The sequence below is a fragment of the Bufo gargarizans genome, chromosome 6 (genome assembly GCF_014858855.1).
Source record: "Bufo gargarizans isolate SCDJY-AF-19 chromosome 6, ASM1485885v1, whole genome shotgun sequence".
Taxonomy (NCBI): Eukaryota; Metazoa; Chordata; class Amphibia; order Anura; family Bufonidae; genus Bufo; species Bufo gargarizans.
The window spans coordinates 273330403-273350179 of record NC_058085.1 but is presented as its reverse complement, the minus strand read 5'-3'; the positions used below and the strand labels follow the sequence as shown (position 1 = coordinate 273350179).

General features: G+C 45.1%; 1 protein-coding gene across 1 annotated transcript in view; it reads left to right on the top strand.

Annotated features, from left to right (window-relative positions):
* The window catches only part of LOC122941307, a 162240-nt gene that overhangs the window by 26337 nt on the left and 116126 nt on the right, over positions 1 to 19777 (top strand). The window contains exons 7-9 of the mRNA XM_044298430.1: positions 5022 to 5084; positions 7089 to 7169; positions 18943 to 19547. Of these exons, the coding sequence (XP_044154365.1) occupies positions 5022 to 5084; positions 7089 to 7169; positions 18943 to 19547 (749 nt within the window). The remainder of the gene's footprint in view (positions 1 to 5021; positions 5085 to 7088; positions 7170 to 18942; positions 19548 to 19777) is intronic.

The window sequence follows — 19777 nt, the reverse complement described above, 5'->3', positions numbered from 1 at the left end:
ATTTTCAATCATGTATACTCAGGTTCATCTGGAATGGAAAGAGGCATCGTATAGCTTGCTCAATTTTAATGTCACCTAAAACTCAAGGAGGATTGGCAGTTCCGGATATCAAAAAGTATTACTGGGCTACACATCTTAGAAGACTGCCAGCTTGGTCCAACTTATATGCATACTCCAGATGGATGGAAATAGAAAAGTTGTGGATAGCCCCGATACATCCGAACTCGCTCATTTGGTGTTCCCTGCAACCTTCACTTAGACCTGAGCTATTAGGTCCCATGTCCTTTACCTGTAACATATGGTTGAGATGCAATAGATTGTTTTCGCTTGCGTCGGAAACATTTTCTATGATCTCCTTTCTGTATAATCCACTATTTACATTGGGAATGCACACAGCTTTTCTTAAAATATGGTTTCCTAAGAAACTGTTTAGATTTGCGGATGTTGTAAACTATAGGACTCTGGGTTTATTATCATTTGATGAGGTGCGATCCTTGCATCAATTACCGGAGTCTTCTAGGTTTCAATATGTGCAGATTTGCCATTTCTTTTCGGGCCTCTTTCACTCATTGAAGGTGTCAACCCCCTCACCATTTGAAAAACGATGTAAAATGCAGGTTACACCGCGGGGTCTCATATCAGATATTTATCTTATCCTATCATGCTCCTCTGTTACTCATTCCTATATGACTAAATGGGAAACAATTCTAGGCCATCCTATAACGTGTGCAGATTGGAAACAGATATGGGAGCGAGCAGCGAAGTCGTCTTCGTGTGTTACATATAGGGAAAACACATATAAAGTGCTTATGTTTTGGTATCATACGCCACAACTATTAAAACACTTTAACCGAGATACCTCTGATAGATGTTAGAGGTGTATGATAGGTGAGGGGACTCACCTTCACATTTTTTGGGAATGCCCTGTGATTGTGCCCTTTTGGAGAATAGTGGGATCGGTTCTCTTTCAACTCCTCGCTATCCATTTTCCTTTCACACCTGTTTTTTACCTACTGAATATGCCAAAAATAATATTAAAGAAACAATTCCTGCTTCTAGTCCTTCAGGTGTTAACGGCGGCTAGGCGCCTAATTGCAGGGTTTTGGTTGAGGACAGACGCACCTACCCGACTGGACCTCATACACAGTGTGGGGGAAGTTAGGAAAATTGAATATTTAACTGCATGCATTACTAACTCAGTTGATAAAACACAAAGAAAATAGCAGCAGCACTACTTAACAGATGGAGCCGAGTGCAAAAATCCTCTGACCTTAGGCTGTCGGGTCAATTTGTTATAGATTTTTCAAAGAAGAGGCAGCACTCCAAGATACGGTGAAAAAACGACCCTCTTTATTTCCCCTGTGCGACGTTTCAACTGCTCATTGCAGTCTTTCTCAAGCATAACAGTGATGTCACAGCATTTACATTTATACCCACAATGCTTAGTGGGTCAATTAACACAGTAATTGACAACAATATAGTCATATCAAGTATAAAAACGTGAATTACAATAAAATATTATCATGATCGTAGATATAACATGCGTGCCGGTCACAATCTTTACATACATCGTGCCGTTTCATAAAAATCACAAATCGATAGACAATACCAAGTGCATAAAGTGCCTTGTGCTTTGTGCCCAATTATAGTGATCACCTGTGTATATTAATTACGCGGTACAAGACCGCATGGTTAAAAACTTACATAGTGGAGTGTAATGATGGCAGGCATCTCGGCGTCCCTGTAGCCTCACCGCGCATGCCCGGTATCCTGGATACCGACGTACACAAAGGGGAGACACAACCGGAAGTGACGTCAAACCCAATGCGCACATCCGCATCCCGGCGCCAACCCCACAGCCGACAGAATGGAGGGCAGCATCTCCCTGTCCAGCCTCCCGATCACATGACTTTGTCACGTGAATCGTTACCTGGCAGCCAGGAAGTGTTTACCCTCAACACCACGCCGCCTTCGGAGTTGATCCGGGCACGATCGTGAAAGCTATATCAGGGACAAATTAGTTGGAGAATGATAAAGTCATGCACACTATTCTCATGGTTATAGTAAAAAACTGAAAATGTAAAGATATATATGAAAAAGGATATCAAATCGTGAATATCGGAGGATTGTACTCCTTAAAGGGGACACCACATATATTGTTTTATTCTGTTTTTATGGAGGAAGGGGGGTATGGTCCATAAGGATGAACCACACAAGTGACCATCCCCATAAACCCGAAGGCCCGCGGGGCGCAAAATGTTGTCCACACCCTGCAACCCCACATGCCTTCTTCTACCCTCCATACATCTCCTATAACCATGACTTCCTCCATTCACGACTTATCCATTTTCTCTTTCAAAGTGATACCAAGATTCAATTGTGTGCCCCATTCTCCCATTCCATACTTATGTTGCCAAGGCGACCGCCATCATTTTCTTCCACCATGGAAATAACTTGAAGAGTGAGTATATCACTTTAGGATCCAAATAGTCCTAAAAAGAGAATAAAAAGAATAAATATAATTTTGACACCAAAGGTGGTCACATAATCAATTTGGCGGACTGAAACCCCACACAGGCGCAATAGGACCCAGTTTACATGATATTCCACTTAAAGTCTATATTCAGACCCTTAGGTTTGAGTGACTGTAGGCGATGTATCCACCGCAGTTCCCGTTGCTTAAGGGTCACTGTACGGTCGCCACCTCGCCTACCCCTCTGTACCTGGTCTATAATAATGCACTTAAGGTCTTTCTCAGTATGTCCATACTCCACAAAGTGTTTAGGGACCGGTAGGTCCAATCTTTTGCGTCTTATCGAATGGTGGGATCGGTTCTCTTTCAACTCCTCGCTATTCATTTTCCTTTCACACCTCTTTTTTACCTACTGAATATGCCAAAAATAATATTAAAGAAACAATTCCTGCTTCTAGTCCTTCAGCTGTTAACGGCGGCTAGGCGCCTAATTGCAGGGTTTTGGTTGAGGACAGACGCACCTACCCGACTGGACCTCATACACAGTGTGGGGGAAGTTAGGAAAATTGAATATTTAACTGCATGCATTACTAACTCAGTTGATAGATTTACAAAGATTTGGCAGACATGGGATGACGCTTTTGACCACTTACAATAAGGGGTCTCTGAACATTAGTTTATCTGTTTCCCCTTTTTTATTTACCCTTATGTGTCGTGTCATTGTAATTGTCTTATGGCCTATTGCGGTTTTGGCTCTCAATGTGCCTATTGGCTTTTGATGCAAAATATATGCTTGGTGTACCAATGTATATTTTTGATATTGATGTTATGCAATATGACATTGTACTTGTATTGCTTCTTACGGATATGCAATGTGACATTGTATCTGTATTACTTTTTCATTGACGAAAATTAATAAAATAAACAATAAAAAAAAAAAAAAAAAAAAAGAGAAGACTTCACCAGAGTGAATACAAAGGGTTCATCACAAAATGTAAACCATTGGTGAACCTGAAAAACAGGAAGGTCCTGATTAGAGTTTGCCAAACGACATCTAAAAAAGCCTTCACAGTTCTGGAACAACATCCTATGGACAGATGAGACCAAGATCAACTTGTACCAGAGTGATGGGAAGAGAAGTGTATGGAGAAGGAAAGGAACTGCTCATGATGCTAAGCATACCACCTCATCAGTGAAGCATGGTGGTGGTAGTGTCATGGCGTGGGCATGTATGGCTGCCAATGGAACAGGTTCTCTTGTATTTATTGATGATGTGACTGCTGACAAAAGCAGTAGGATGAATTCTGTAGTGTTTTGGGCAATATATTCTGCTCATATTTAGCCAAATGCTTCAGAACTCATTGGACGGCGCTTCACAGTGCAGATGGACAATGACCCAAAGCATACTGCAAAAGCAACCAAAGACTTTTTTAAGGGAAAGAAGTAGAATGTTATGCAATGGCCAGGTCAGTCACCTGACCTGAATCTGATTGAGCATGCATTTCACTTACTGAAGACAAAACTGAAGGCAAATGAACAAGCAGGAACTGAAGACGTCTGGCAGTAGAGGTCTGGCAGAGCATCACCAGAGATGAAACCCAGCGTCTGGTGATGTCTATGCGTTCCAGACTTCAGGCTGTAATTGACTGCAAAGGATTTGCAACCAAGTATTAAAAAGTGAAAGTTTGATTTATGATTATTATTCTGTCCCATTACTTTTGGTCCCTTAACAAGTGGGAGGCACATATACAAACTGTTGTAATTCCTACACCGTTCACCCTCAAATTAAAGCTGACAGTCTGCAGTTAAAGCACATCTTGTTTGTTTCATTTCAAATCCATTGTGGTGGTGTATAAATGTTAGAATTGTGTCGATGCCCCAATATTTATGGACCTGAATGTAGGAGCATTTCATGCAGCGCAGGGCAAGAGAGAGCATCGGACCATGAAATGCTGACCTAAGCCACTCTGTGCACCCTTGCTTGTCTTGCTTCCTCTGTCAGCTCCTTCTTGAATTTTTTTTAATAAAAAAAACAATGGCGGTGTATGGGAGAAAAATCTGAGGGGAAAAAACACCAGTGCATGTCACAATTAGAGAAATACGCCATAGAAACAAATAATACATCTTGAAGGGGTTGTGTCACTTTAGCAAATAGCATTTATTCTGTAGAGAAAGTTAATACCGGCCACTTACTAATGTATTGTGATTGTCCATATTGCTTCCTTTACTGGCTGAATTAATTTTTCTATCACAATAAATGCCACTTGATGAAGTGAGACAAATCCTTTAAGGGTAAAAATACACCACTACAGAAAAAAAAACAGTCTATCCTATGAATATTTCCCATAAACTTCTATGTGACATCTGGAGCTGGTGTTTTATCCCTAAATGACACAGCAAAAAGATGTCTTCCAAAAAAACACTATAAATAAAAAAAAGCCATAAAAACTACAAAACAATGTGTGAACGCAACCTTAGGTCTCTTTTATGACTATCCAACCATCTAGAGAGAGAACGAGGTAGATCTTTATTTTGTTTGTTTCTCTAGGACGACTTTTTCATGGTAGAGGCAGCATGGACTGTCCTGACTCAAGAACTTTGTGTGAAGACGGTAAGTTTTCTCTCCTCAAACAACTGGTAGTGGAAAATCATGGAGAATCATTATTAATACTAGAGTGACCACTTTGGTCCCCAGGGGCATGTGGTGCCGATTGCTATGGTACAGCCCAAGCATATTTTTATGCTACAAAACTAACTTACAAACATTTAAAGACCAAATTATGGGGTGTATTAAAGGGGTTTCCCAGTTTGCACCAACATTAAAATAATCATTTATGAAGCTGTAAAGTATTTCTTTTACCTTTATTGCCCCTATCTTCCGTTCTGGGTTGTGGTCACATGACCATGTCCATGCAGCTCTAATTTAGGCCTCTTTCACATAACTGTATGTATTTTGCGGATCTGCAAAAAATACAGATGACATCCATGTAACATCTGTGCTGCATCCTTTCTTTTTTTTGCAGATCCATTGTAATAATGCCTATCCTTGTCTGTAAATCGGACATGTTCTATTTTTTTTTTGCGGAGCTACGGAATGGACATACGGATGCGGACAGCACACAATGTGCTTTCCGCATTATTTGTGGACCCATTGAAATTAATGGGTCAGTATCCTATCCGCACAAAATGGGGATCAGATGTGGACGAAAAATACGGTTAGGGCTCATGCACGTGTCTATTCTGTTTTTTTCTGCCGTCTGTATGTGAAACCATTGAATTTGATGGGGCCAAAAAAAAAATTTAATTACTCCATGTGCGTTCCATGTCCTTATGTCCACATGTCCGTTCCGCATTATGGACACGATGTCTGTGTCCGGCCGGGAGCTCCTCCTACTGGTAAGTGAAAGGTCTGTGCGGCGCATTGCTAAAGAACTGTCACTTACCAGTAGGAGGAGCTCCCGGCCGTTCACAGACATCGCAGCAGCAAGCAGGTAAGTATGAATCTTCTACTGTTGTACTATTGCTAAGTAACCATGGCAACCAGGGCTGCAGTAGCTTCCTGGTTGCCATGGTTACCGATCGGAGCCCCAGCGATTAAACTGTGACTCCGATCAGAACTCCGCTGCCACCAATGATGGGGGGGGGGGGGAATGGGAGACCGCACACTGCCACCAATGTTACTGCTATAGAGGGAGGGGGGGGGCGATAGTGGTTGGCACACTGTGCCACCAACGATTTAATACAATAGAGGGAGGGGGGGGGCGATGGTGGGGGCACACTGTGCCGCCAACGATTTAATACAATAGAGAGAGGGAGGGGGGGCGATGGTGGGGGCACACTGTGCCACCAACGATTTATTACAATAGAGGGAGGGAGGGAGGGGGGGCGATGGTGGGTGCACACTGTGCCACCAACGATATTCAAACTGGGGAGGGGGGTTGCCCCCTGCTGCCTGGCAGCCCTGATCTCTTACAGGGGAGTACAATTAACCCCTTTAGGTGCCGCACCTGAAGGGGTTAATTGTGCTATCATATCCCCCTGTAAGAGATCGGGTGCTGCCAGGCAGCAGGGGGCAGTCTTGTACAAAGTTTGCAGTGTATTCTAACTAGAAGCGTCCCCATCACCATGGGAACGCTTCTGTGTTAGAATATACTGTCGGAAATGAGTTTTCACGAAGTGAAAACTTAGATCAGAAAAAGCTTTTATGCAGACGGATCTTCGGATCCGTCTGTATGAAAGCAACCTACGGCCACGGACACGGATGCCAATCTTGTGTGCATCCGTGTTCTTTCACGGACCCATTGACTTGAATGGGTCCGTGAACCGTTGTCCGTCAAAAAAATAGGACAGGTCATATTTTTTTGACGGACAGGATACACGGATCACGGCCTCGGCTGCAAAACGGTGCATTTTCCGATTTTTCCACGGACCCATTGAAAGTCAATGGGTCAGCGAAAAAAAAAACGGAAAACGGCACAACGGCCACGGATGCACACAACGGTCGTGTGCATGAGGCCTTATATTGATCTTTCATGATTCACACCTACGACACCTGGGTATGGAACGGTGTTTATCCAGATAATATTTTTTTATCTGTCTTTCTTTTTTCATTCAGAAGAAGAAGAACATGAAACTGTATTATTACCACAAATACAAGTGCAGCAATCAAGATGCTTTTCAACTGCCTTTAAGACGGGTTTGTAATGTAACTTTCATTTCATTAGAAATAGCTATCATGCATATGAGAAGCCATATCTACAAATGAGGGAGGCATCTACAAGTTTTGTATTGGACTTTGCATGACCAGGCTCGGCTCTAAAGTAATTCAGATTTTTTAGATGATTTGGGAAACACTAAAGAGATTTCTAATTAACAAATTAATTTGAGGGGCCTAGGTATTAAGAGCCCCACTGATAAATAGAAAATATCTACATATATAGGTAACTGCATTTGCAAATTTCTTTATAAAGGTTAAAAAAGGAGATGTGCATGGATTGATGGGGTTCAAAAAGTAGGATGGACCAATAAGATGACATCTCTGCTATACAGAACCATACAATACCTCCAAATGCCTTAGATTGTAATTCTGTATGGAAAAAAAAAAAGCCTTGTTACATTGAGTGCCATGTTGCTTCTTGGGAAGGATATCATAGAGCACTCTACTGTGGATCCTTAGAATACAGCTGGAGGCCCTCCATGTGCCTCCATATAGGCTCTGTGCAGCAGACAGAGGCTGTGTGAGAAGTCCAAGAGTCCCGGAACGTTCAGCCAAAATTTGTGATAGAAGAAGGGCCGTCCATTTGGTGTCTATACACCTTATCTGAGAACAAAAGGATCAGATATGTAGAATTCAACATGCCTGACCTTCAGTTAGAGGAGAATTGAGAAACCACCATACACCCACGCGATTCCGATTATGGCAGGAGAGGCGGACTGTATGTCAGTACCCACCTATAATCTGCGAGTTCATTAGAAAAAATAAATAAATAGCACAATACTCTGCAGCAAAATGCAAGAAAATGTTCTTTGTTGTGATATTGAAGTTCGCATTAGGTTTCAAAAAGTGTAATATCTCCAATTGTACATGGAGTAATTATGTCAAAAGTGTACTCCGTAATACATGTGGCTTATTGCGTTCGATTTCGGTCAAGGAAATTATTAAGTGCTGCTGAGCATGCTGGATATAAAGTGCTTCCCAGTGCTAGTGAGTGAAACCAGTGGATTCAGCCAACGTTATCTAATGCATATGGGCACCTGTAGTGGTGTGTGACCCATGCGATTGGCTATGGGAACCTAGGCACCCATAACATGCACACCCAATAATACACTTGGTGATCAGATCTATGGAAAGACAGGTACATGGGATTTAACTAAGTTAAACCTTCAGTTCTTTATCACGCGTGTGAAAAACGCATCAAAACGCATTGCACCCGTGCAGGAAAAACTTATCAACTGAACACAATCGCAGACAAAACTGCCTGAATTTGCTTGCAAAATGGTGCGAGTTTCCCTGAACGCATCCGTATAGTTTGTGTGAAAGAGGCCTAAGGATGTGGACTATGCTTGTATCTTCTGCCTTCTCATAGAACTGGGAGCATTTAGAATCTGCTTTCTGTGCCGCCGTCTGTGATTCCCCCAATTGGTGTTGAGCGATTTGAAGAAGAAGTTAACAAAGTGAACTTCGATCAAAATTTCAGGAAAAATTTGATTGGTCACAAAGCCGAATTTCCTTGCACTTCACGATAATGAATACATTTTTCCTGAAATGATAAAAAAATAAAAATAATAATAATACAAACCTCATCTATTTTCTTGTGGAGAGGCAGCCACAGCTATCTTGATTGAAGAAAACGTGCCAAATCTTGCGCGTGCTGACACGTAACGTCACCATGTCATCACGCTGGCTGGGCGTGGTGATGTCATCCGTGATGACATCAAAGTGCATGGTCTGTGTGATGATGTGGTGCCTTCAACTCGTGTGATATTTGGTGCGTTCTCTTAAATCAAGATGGCCGCGACCACTGGCATAACTATAGAAGTTGCGACTGGGCTCCTAAGCCAGTAGGGCCCAGATGGCCCCCCTTGCCAGTGGCACTGTACTTTGCCCTTTATAAGATGCAATAGATCTTATAAAGGGAATACTAGTGAGCGCTTACATAATGGAAGCTCTCACTAGTCTGCAGGAGGAGGGGGAGGGAAGCGCTGTACAGTACTTACCCCTTCTCCTGCTCACTCTTTTAAGGGCCCGCGCTGCTGTGTCCTGGCTGCCTGCAGCGTCAGGATGTACAGAGTGCACTCTGACCTGACACTGCCGGTGGTCAGGTGAATGCAGCGCGGGCCCTGAGAAGAGAAGACAGCCAGGACAGGGAGAGTGGTGGCAGGAGAGGTAAGCTACTTTATTATTTTACAGTCTGATCTGAGGTCTGATATGGAGGTCTAATAGGGGGTCTGGAGGTCTGACTGGGGGTCTGGAGAGGTCTCACTGGGGGTCTAAAGGTCTCACTGGGGGTCTGGAGAGGTCTGACTGGGGGTCTACAGTGGTCTAATGGGGGGTCTGGAGGTCTGACTGGGGGTCTGGATTGGCCTAATGGGGGGTCTGGAAGTCTGACTGGGGGGTCTGGAGGTCTGACTGGGGGGGGGGTTCTGGAGGTCTGACTGGGAATCAGATATGGGGGCCTGGAGGTCTGGTCTGAGGTGTAATGGGGCTCTGGAGGTCTTTTCTGATATGGGGGTCTGGAGGTCTGGTCTGATATGGGGGTCTGAAGGTCTGATATGGGGGACTGGAGGTCTAATGGGGTTCTTATCTGAGGTCTGACATTGGGTCGGGGACTTATATGGAGGTCTAATGGGGGTCTGATCTGATGTCTAAAACTAGGGTCTTATATGGGGTCTGACATAGAGGTTTAAAGGGGGTCTGGTCTGAGATGGAGATGATCTCATTTAGGGTTTTATATAGGGGTCAGATCTGAAAGGAAGGGGGTGTACTAGCGCACAATATAAAGGGGTGGTACCAGTATTTTCAGGGGGACTGTTTCTGCAATAAAGTATTGGGGAGCACAGTGGACACAGTATTGGGGGTGGCAGGATGGGGTGTTAAGAAGGTGGGAGGATGATGGAAAAGTAAGAAAGTTTGTTAAACTCTGCAAAGACGAGGTGCAGCTGAAAGAAGTCACCATGACGGTCTGGTCTGACAGGAGAAGAAGAGGAAAGAGAATCTCTGCATCAGAGAAGAGAAGTATGTGGCGCTGTATGACTCTGTATGTTCTGTAGCGCTGTATGTAATGTTTTCCAAGTATGTCTTTAAAGGGGTTTTCAGTTTTTTTTTTCCGTACAAGCGCTGCCTTCTCTGCTCTGTTTACCTGCTCATCACCAGTGATGGCCAATTCGCAGTGTTCGCCCGAGAACACATGCGAGCTGCCACCTTAAATCACAAGTCCGGCGAGGCACAGGTAAGTCCTTACCTGTGCCTGCGCAGCGAGCCGGTCTGAAACAAATGCGGTCACTCGGAGCAGGCAGTTCAGAGAACAGCCCGATAAAGGCCCTTGGCGGCTGTTCTCGGAACTGCCTGCTCCCGGAGACCGTATTTGTTTCAGACCGGCTCGTGGCACAGGCACAGGTAAGGACTTAAAAATGTGGGGGGTTCAGTCAGCACAACCCTGTATGCAGGTGCACATTACTATGGCGAAATACAGATACAAAAGCAAAAACACAAATGCAATCGCACTCTGCAAATCAGCACTCTGCCCTGCCTCTATGCTGGATGTTGAATGAGGCATTGGTGTACATTTTGGCCAAAGCATAATAAGCCACTCACCACGTCAAGGTCGCCTCCATGAGTGGTCCCTAACACTAGTTCCTACCTGTTATGGGCCATGACAGCCACACAAAGTCCAGGGAGCGCAGGTACAGCATGCACGCCAAGCACACTCTGCTTTTAACCCCATCCGGTGCCATTACAGCTTTCATCAGATCCAGGGATGCAAGTACCAACATGCATGCTGAGCCCAATATATACTTCTCCTGGAGCCAAATGGCTACTGGTAGGCGCTATGAAAGCAGACTCAGTTTTATACTGACTTTAAAACCAGCCTCCAGGGCATACTAACTGGTCAGGTGTGCATGACTGCATGGAGATCGCCACGCCTCCAATATATACTACAAAGAAAAAAATGTGGGGGTTCACATTGTTGGCCAATTCGCAGTGGTCGCCCGAGAACACATGCAAGCTGCCACCTTAAATCACAAGTCCGGCGAGGCACAGGTAAGTCCTTACCTGTGCCTGCGTAGCGAGCCGGTCTGAAACAAATGGGGTCACTGGGAGCAGGCAGTTCAGAGAACAGCCCGATAAAGACTCCTGGCAGCTGTTCTCCGAACTGCCTGCTCCCGGTGACCGCATTTGTTTCAGTCCGGCTCACGGCGCAGGCACAGGTAAGGACTTACCTGTGCCTCGCCGGACTTGTGATTTAAGGTGGCAGCTCGCATGTGTTCTAGGGCGAACACTGCGAATTGGCCATCACTGAAAATGTTACGGTGAGCAGGTGAACAGTAGTGATGAGTGGCATAGTGTCACTACCAGAGCTTTGAGACGTTCTCAAAGCTCTGTGTCTCCACCCCTGTGATGATGTCACTTAGGGTTGGAGGTTTTCTCACTGTTCTGTTTCTCCGCCCCTGTGATGAGGTCTTACTCTCAGCTGTCTCTCCTGCGTTTGATTTCTCTGCCTTTAAATCACCCCTCCTCCTATTGCAGGGCGTGGATTATATTTCTCCTTTCAGTTGTAGCTCTGCCTTGAGTATCTTCACTCCTTTAGCTACTAGTTCTCTGGACCTGTGTTCTGCTGCTGCAAGCACTCCGGATATTGCCAGCGGTCCTTGGATCCGTCTTCTCTACGGCTGCAGCTCCATCAGCTAAGTGTGCAGACTTTGTTATGTACCTGGTGATTTCCTGACTGGATCTGAGGTGGCCCCGGTTCCCTCCTTATTCTGTGCAGGGCATCGGAGGCCGTGCCCCTTCCACTATTGTAGGGGTTACAGGGCTCATCAGTCTAAGGTACGCGGGCATGCCTCGTTCCACCATTTGGATCCGGGCATGTGCTTTAGCAGCATAGGGAGAGTGTTGAGGGTCTGACAGGGGTCACCCTTTCTCTTCCCTAGTTTGGGTCCGGTCAGTAGCTCTTTTTACTGTGTATACTCTTGTTACCCTTAAACAGCCGTGACATTATAATCCACCAAAACCGTCCTTGTTGACATGGATCCGCTTTCTGACCTGGTTGACCGCATGCAGGGTCTTTCTTTGGAAGTAGCGGATCTCCGTCAATCTCTGACTCAGCTACAAGCATTGGGCTCTGCTCCGGCTCATGGAGTCTGTTGCGAGCCAAAGGTCTCACTTCCGGAAACGTTCTCCGGGGGCAGTGAGAATTTTGTTCGCTTCAGAGAGGCATGTAAACTCCATTTTTGTTTGTGTCCCCACTCCTCTGGTAATGAGGAACAGAGGGTGAGGATTGTCATCTCCCTGCTCAGAGGTAATGCTCAGACTTGGGCTTTTTCGCTGCCATCAGGGGATCCTTCCCTGCGATCCGTGGAGAGGTTTTTTGTGGCCCTGGGGCAGATATATGATGACCCGGATCGTGTTGCTCTGGCAGAATCGAACTTACGTGTTCTATGCCAGAACAAACTGTCTGCGGAGCTTTATTGTTCTGAATTTCGGAGATGGGCAGCTGATTCAGGCTGGAATGATGCTGCACTCCGAAGTCAGTTCTGTCATGGTCTCTCAGAGGGTTTGAAAGATGCCTTTGCTTTCCATGAGAGACCAACATCCTTAGAGTCTGCCATGTCATTGGCGGTACGCCTTGACAGGCGTCTAAGGGAAAGAAACAAGACCTCTCCGTCCAGCCATTGTCAGTCTAGGGGCAATGGTGCGGACTCATTCAGTATGCAGGGGTCTCATCCTGTCTCGCTCCCCTCTGAGGAGGAGCCCATGCAGCTAGGCCGACTTGCCCCTGATAAAAGAGGATTTAGTCCTCAGAATATGGTGTGTTTTTGTTGTGGGGGCATAGGTCATTTGGCAAATGTTTGTCCGTCTAGGAGATTCCTGAACTGTACTAAGAGCGATAATAAGAGAAAAACCTCAAGAGGTAGATCATCAAGTTCTGCTTCATCTGCTACTTTGGGCAAAGTTGATGTGGGAATTGATGCTTTTCCTCTGACCTGCAGTTCCCGTTTTCTCCTGTCTGCCAGGGTGGCGCTAGAGAGCAAGGTCATTCCTTGTGAGATTTTTGTCGATAGTGGAGCGGCCGTCAATCTTATTGACACTCAATTTGTAGCTTTGCATGGGTTTCAGGTTTGTACATTAGAAAAGGATATACCTGTTTTTGCTATTGACTCTGCCCCACTCTCGCAGAGATCTCTGAAAGGCATTGTTCACAATATCCGGCTAGCTGTAGGTGACACTCATGTGGAGGAGATATCTTGTTTTGTCCTTAACGGATTGCCTTCTCCTCTAGTTTTGGGGCTACCCTGGCTCACTAGACATAACCCCACTATTGATTGGCAAGGAAGGCAAATAAATGAGTGGAGTGACTTTTGTAGAGAGAATTGTCTCACAGCCACTCTTGCTGAGGTGTCTACTAAAACTCTGCCATCATTTCTCTCTGATTTCTCGGATGTGTTTTCCGAGAGCGGTGTTCAGGAGCTACCTCCTCACCGGGAGTTTGACTGTCCCATTAACCTCATTCCCGGCGCCAAGCTGCCAAAGGCACGCCTCTACAATCTCTCACAACCGGAGAGACTCGCAATGCGAACCTATATCTCTGAGAGTCTCGAGAAGGGGCATATTCGTCCCTCAAAGTCGCCTGTTGCCGCGGGTTTTTTTTTTGTTAAAAAAAAAGATGGCTCTCTGAGACCTTGCTTAGATTTTAGGGAGCTGAACCGTATCACGATTCGCGATCCCTATCCCCTTCCTCTGATCCCGGACCTCTTCAACCAAATTGTTGGGGCCAAGGTGTTTTCCAAATTGGATCTGAGAGGCGCGTACAACCTGGTCAGGGTCAGAGAGGGGGATGAATGGAAAACGGCCTTTAATACCCCTAACGGGCATTTCGAGAATCTCGTTATGCCTTTCGGCCTGATGAATGCTCCGGCCGTCTTTCAGCATTTTGTTAATAGTATTTTCTATCATTTAATGGGGAAATTTGTATTGGTGTATCTTGATGATATTTTGATTTTTTCCCCTGATGTTCAGACTCATCAGGATCATCTTTTTCAGGTCCTGCAGATACTGCGGGAAAATAAACTGTATGCCAAGCTGGAGAAATGTCTTTTTATGGTATCAGAGATTCAATTTCTGGGTTTTCTCCTCTCTGCTTCTGGTTTTCGCATGGATCCGGAGAAGGTCCGTGCTGTGCTGGAGTGGGAGCTTCCTGAAAATCAGAAGGCATTGATGCGCTTTCTGGGTTTTGCTAACTACTACAGAAAGTTCATTTTGAATTATTCCTCTATTGTCAAACCCCTTACTGACATGACAAAAAAGGGGACGGATTTTTCCTCTTGGTCGGAGGAGGCGCTTGCTGCCTTTTCTAAGATTAAAGAGAGTTTTGCGTCTACTCCCATCTTGCTGCATCCCGATGTTTCCTTACCTTTTATTGTTGAGGTGGATGCTTCCGAGGTGGGTGTGGGTGCAGTTTTGTCCCAGGGCCCCTCTCCTGCCAAATGGCGACCTTGTGCCTTTTTCTCTAGAAAACTCTCCCCGGCAGAGAGAAACTATGATGTGGGAGATAGGGAGTTGTTGGCCATCAAGTTGGCTTTCGAGGAATGGCGCCATTGGTTGGAGGGGGCCAGGCACCCTATCACCGTTTTTACCGACCATAAGAATCTGGCGTACCTGGAGTCGGCCAGGCGTATGAATCCGAGACAGGCCAGATGGTCTCTGTTCTTCTCCAGATTTAATTTTGTTGTTACTTTCCGCCCTGGGATCAAGAATGTGAAGGCTGATGCTCTCTCTCGCTGTTTTCCGGGAGGAGGAAACTCCGAGGACCCGGGTCCCATTTTGGCGGAGGGGGTAGTTGTTTCTGCTCTATATTCCGATTTGGAGGCCGAGGTCCAGGCTGCCCAGTCTGAGGCACCTGCCCGTTGTCCCTCCGGGAAGTTGTTCGTGCCTCCTGAGCTACGTCACAAACTCTTTAAGGAACATCATGATACAGTTCTTGCTGGTCACCCCGGGAGTAGAGCCACGGTAGATCTCATTGCTCGGAGATTTTGGTGGCCGGCTCTTCGTAAGTCTGTGGAGGGTTTTGTGGCGGCTTGTGAGACGTGCGCTCGCGCTAAGGTCCCTCGTTCACGACCTTCAGGTTCCCTTCTCCCGTTACCCATACCTTCCCGTCCTTGGACACACCTGTCCATGGACTTTATCACGGATCTTCCTCGTTCCTCGGGGAAGTCGGTGATCCTGGTGGTCGTGGACCGTTTTAGCAAGATGGCTCATTTCGTTCCTTTCCCTGGTTTACCCAATGCTAAAACGTTGGCGCAAGCTTTTGTCGATCATATTGTTAAATTGCACGGCATTCCCTCTGAGATTGTTTCCGATAGAGGCACGCAGTTTGTGTCCAGGTTCTGGAAGGCTTTCTGTTCTCGCCTGGGGGTTCGGCTGTCCTTCTCTTCTGCTTTTCACCCGCAGTCGAATGGTCAGACTGAGCGCCTCAATCAGAATCTGGAGACATATTTGCGCTGTTTTGTGGCAGAGAACCAGGAGGATTGGTGTTCATTTCTCCCTCTTGCTGAGTTTGCTTTGAACAACCGTCGTCAGGAATCTTCTGATAAGTCACCATTTTTTGGTGCATATGGGTTCCATCCGCAGTTTGGGACATTCTCGGGAGGGGCTCTTTCTGGTTTACCTGAGGAGGAGAGATTTTCCTCGTCTTTGTCTACCATTTGGCAAAAGATTCAGAGTAATCTCAGAAAGATGAGTGAGAAGTATAAGCGTGTGGCTGATAAGAGACGTGTGCCTGGTCCGGACCTGAATGTGGGTGATCTGGTGTGGTTGTCTACAAGAAATATTAAACTGAAGGTTCCCTCCTGGAAATTGGGCCCCAAGTTTATTGGGCCTTATAAAATTTTGTCAGTCATCAATCCTGTTGCCTTCCGCCTTGATCTTCCACGGGTTTGGAAGATACATAATGTTTTTCACAGATCTCTCTTAAAACCATATGTCCAGCCCACGGTACCCTCCTCTTTGCCTCCTCCTCCGATTTTGGTTGATGGCAATCTGGAGTTTGAGGTTTCCAGAATTGTGGACTCTCGCATTGTCCGCGGTTCTCTTCAGTACCTCGTTCATTGGAAGGGTTATGGTCCTGAGGAGAGGATGTGGGTTCCGATGTCGGACATTAAAGCCACTCGCCTTATCAGGGCATTTCATAGGGCTCATCCTGGGAAGGTGGGTCCTGGGTGTCCGGAGTCCACCCGTAGAAGGGGGGGTACTGTCACTACCAGAGCTTTGAGACGTTCTCAAAGCTCTGTGTCTCCACCCCTGTGATGATGTCACTTAGGGTTGGAGGTTTTCTCACTGTTCTGTTTCTCCGCCCCTGTGATGAGGTCTTACTCTCAGCTGTCTCTCCTGCGTTTGATTTCTCTGCCTTTAAATCACCCCTCCTCCTATTGCAGGGCGTGGATTATATTTCTCCTTTCAGTTGTAGCTCTGCCTTGAGTATCTTCACTCCTTTAGCTACTAGTTCTCTGGACCTGTGTTCTGCTGCTGCAAGCACTCCGGATATTGCCAGCGGTCCTTGGATCCGTCTTCTCTACGGCTGCAGCTCCATCAGCTAAGTGTGCAGACTTTGTTATGTACCTGGTGATTTCCTGACTGGATCTGAGGTGGCCCCGGTTCCCTCCTTATTCTGTGCAGGGCATCGGAGGCCGTGCCCCTTCCACTATTGTAGGGGTTACAGGGCTCATCAGTCTAAGGTACGCGGGCATGCCTCGTTCCACCATTTGGATCCGGGCATGTGCTTTAGCAGCATAGGGAGAGTGTTGAGGGTCTGACAGGGGTCACCCTTTCTCTTCCCTAGTTTGGGTCCGGTCAGTAGCTCTTTTTACTGTGTATACTCTTGTTACCCTTAAACAGCCGTGACACATAGGCAATATTCGAATTTGAGATATTTGCAAATTTTTTGGCCAAATATTCGCCATAAATTTGCAAATTCGAGAGTTCGTGATCTCTAGTCATTATTTTCTTGATTGTGAAAATCAGCAATGTAATATATTCGCTCTAAAAATTTGTGATTAGAATATTTGCGATCAACACTAAGGGGTAGGCAACTTTCCTATTGGTTGCTAGGGATGCTGCTAAGTGCCGACATTCGCAATAAATTTGTGATAAATTCACGATTAGAATATTTGCGATCAACACGAATATATAGCACTATATTCAAAATATTAGCGAATTCTCAAAGTGGCAATATTCACGATTAAAATTTGTGATTCGAATATTCGCGCTCAACACTAGTGAACAGAGCAGAGAAAGCAGCTCTCATATGAGTGCTGCCCTCTCTTCAAACAGCTGATCGTTGGGGGTGCCGGAGGACCCCGGCCGATCTGATATTGATGACGTATCCTGAGGATAGGTCTAGTAAAAAGAGGACAACCCCTTTAACAGTAGGACTGGAGGGAAGGGGTTAGGTTGATAATTTGACATGGGAGGGCCATTAAAATTTTTGCCTAGGGCAGCAGAAAAGCTAGGTGCACCAGCGCTGAGTGAAGGGGGGCCCAAGGTGAACTCTTGCACCAGGGCCCATGAGCCTTTAGCTATTCCCCTAGCTGCAACGGCCTCTCTGCGAGCAAATGGATGAGGTGAGTATGTATTGTTTATGTTTTTTAACCCCTGATTAACTCATAAAAGGCCTTAAGGTGACTGTCAGATGCCATGATCAGTGTTGAGCGTGGCATCTGAGGGGTTCAATGATGGAGGGAGGCATGGTCGCTGTTCCCCGTTATTGTGCCCGCTACATACAATGGAATGCGATTTGTGAGAAAGTAATTTGTACTGTCTTTAATTAGGAGCCCATTCTGCTTTATGCGGTCTATTTAATTTTCAATGATATAGCACTACCAATTTTTTTTTTAAACTGTCAAAAATGTTTTTTTTTTTAATTATACGCATAATAAGTTTAAACAAGACTCCTCTCTGATGGAAGCAGGACACTAAGCTTTAGAGCCAAACTTAAAGAGCACCTGTTAAGCCAGTCACACTGCCTGGTAGAGTTGACCCTGTTTAAATTGATACACGTCTTGTGGACAATAGTTGTGTTTTTTCTTTTATTATTTATGCAAATGATAGCTTCAGTGCACAATGGGCGGGGCATAGCCTCTCAGCTACTCAACTTTACAGGGCTGCCCACTCCCCTTGGTGCACTGAAGCCCTAATTTGCATAAATAATAAAAGTCTTTTTTCTCTGGAAGGCAAGGCATTAATCATTTTAATGACTGGTATCAACCATACTAGGCAGTATGCCTTGTTAATAGGTTTCATCCTGCTGACAGGTGCTCTTTAAAGTATGGAATAAACTCCCTCTAACATTTAAGGCCAGAGTGTGCCTTGCTAAAATGGTTGTATTAGCGCAGGTGTTATATTTGATCCCTAATACTCCTGTTTGTTTAAAAAAAAAATCTGTATTTAGATCATTGGATGCGATGGTAAATGAGGTACATCTACGGCATTCAACGGATAGTGAAGGAGTTGGGCTTCGGAATTTTAGAGAGCACTTTCTGGCTGCCCAGTTACAGTGAATCATTTAGCGGAAAAATCAAGTGATATATGTGGTACTTTAGGCTATGGAACCTATGACAAGGTACTCTAATATATTCACCAGGTCCATCCTTCAGGGGCTTCCTCTCACTAACACTGGGCACGGCATTAGAAACTAGTTGGAATCTCCTGGACTAGTGGCTTTTACTTGTAGTAAAATGTTCCTTTATTTAAACAGATGACGGTACATACCTTGAAGACCTTAAGTCAACAACTTCTCCAGATGTCCTTTTGAGTCATTGTCACCACCATGATGAGAAGATCAGTCATTTTGCTGCTCGAACATTGACAAAAACAATCCAGAAGCGCATTAACACGTTTTATAGAAATATCAGTTTGTTAAGGTTCGAAACTGAGGTGAGAATTCTGCTGGAAAAAGATTATATGAGGAAATGTGAAATCAACAGCTACTATGAAAAGCTATACTTCTGGATCTTAGCTGCCATTTACATTAGGATCTATAAATGCAATGATAGCGACTTAAAGTACCATATGAAGGCTCTGACCCTGAAATGGTTCAAAACCAGCACCAAATCTTTTGAACAACTCTATCAAAACAATTATCTCAAACTTACCATTTCAATGATTGCAAGGATCAAGGCTTGGCCAAGGCGATTGGAAAAACATGAGGCGCATGTGCAAATGCTGGAAAACTGCATTTCTTTGATGGATCAAAATGGTTTTCGAGATGTTAGAAGGCCGGACATGAGCACAGTCGTTGAATATTTAATCCAGCTGCCTTGGGATATAAAGCATATTTTTGTTGTGGTTATTACTGAAAAGGTAAGGTGGCACATATCAGAAGTTTAGAACTGTTTAAGCAATATATACATTTTGGGGGTCACATTTTGTTTCAGGCGTACAAAATGGTCTAAATGTAACACAGCTCGGATGCTGTCTTACAATTAGAAACGGCGGTGAATCCACCAAAGTTATAAAGAGTCTGGCAACTCTTCATAACTCCACCGACAGTGCAAGTGTTCATTAAGACCAGCTTCTAAGACACTGGTCTT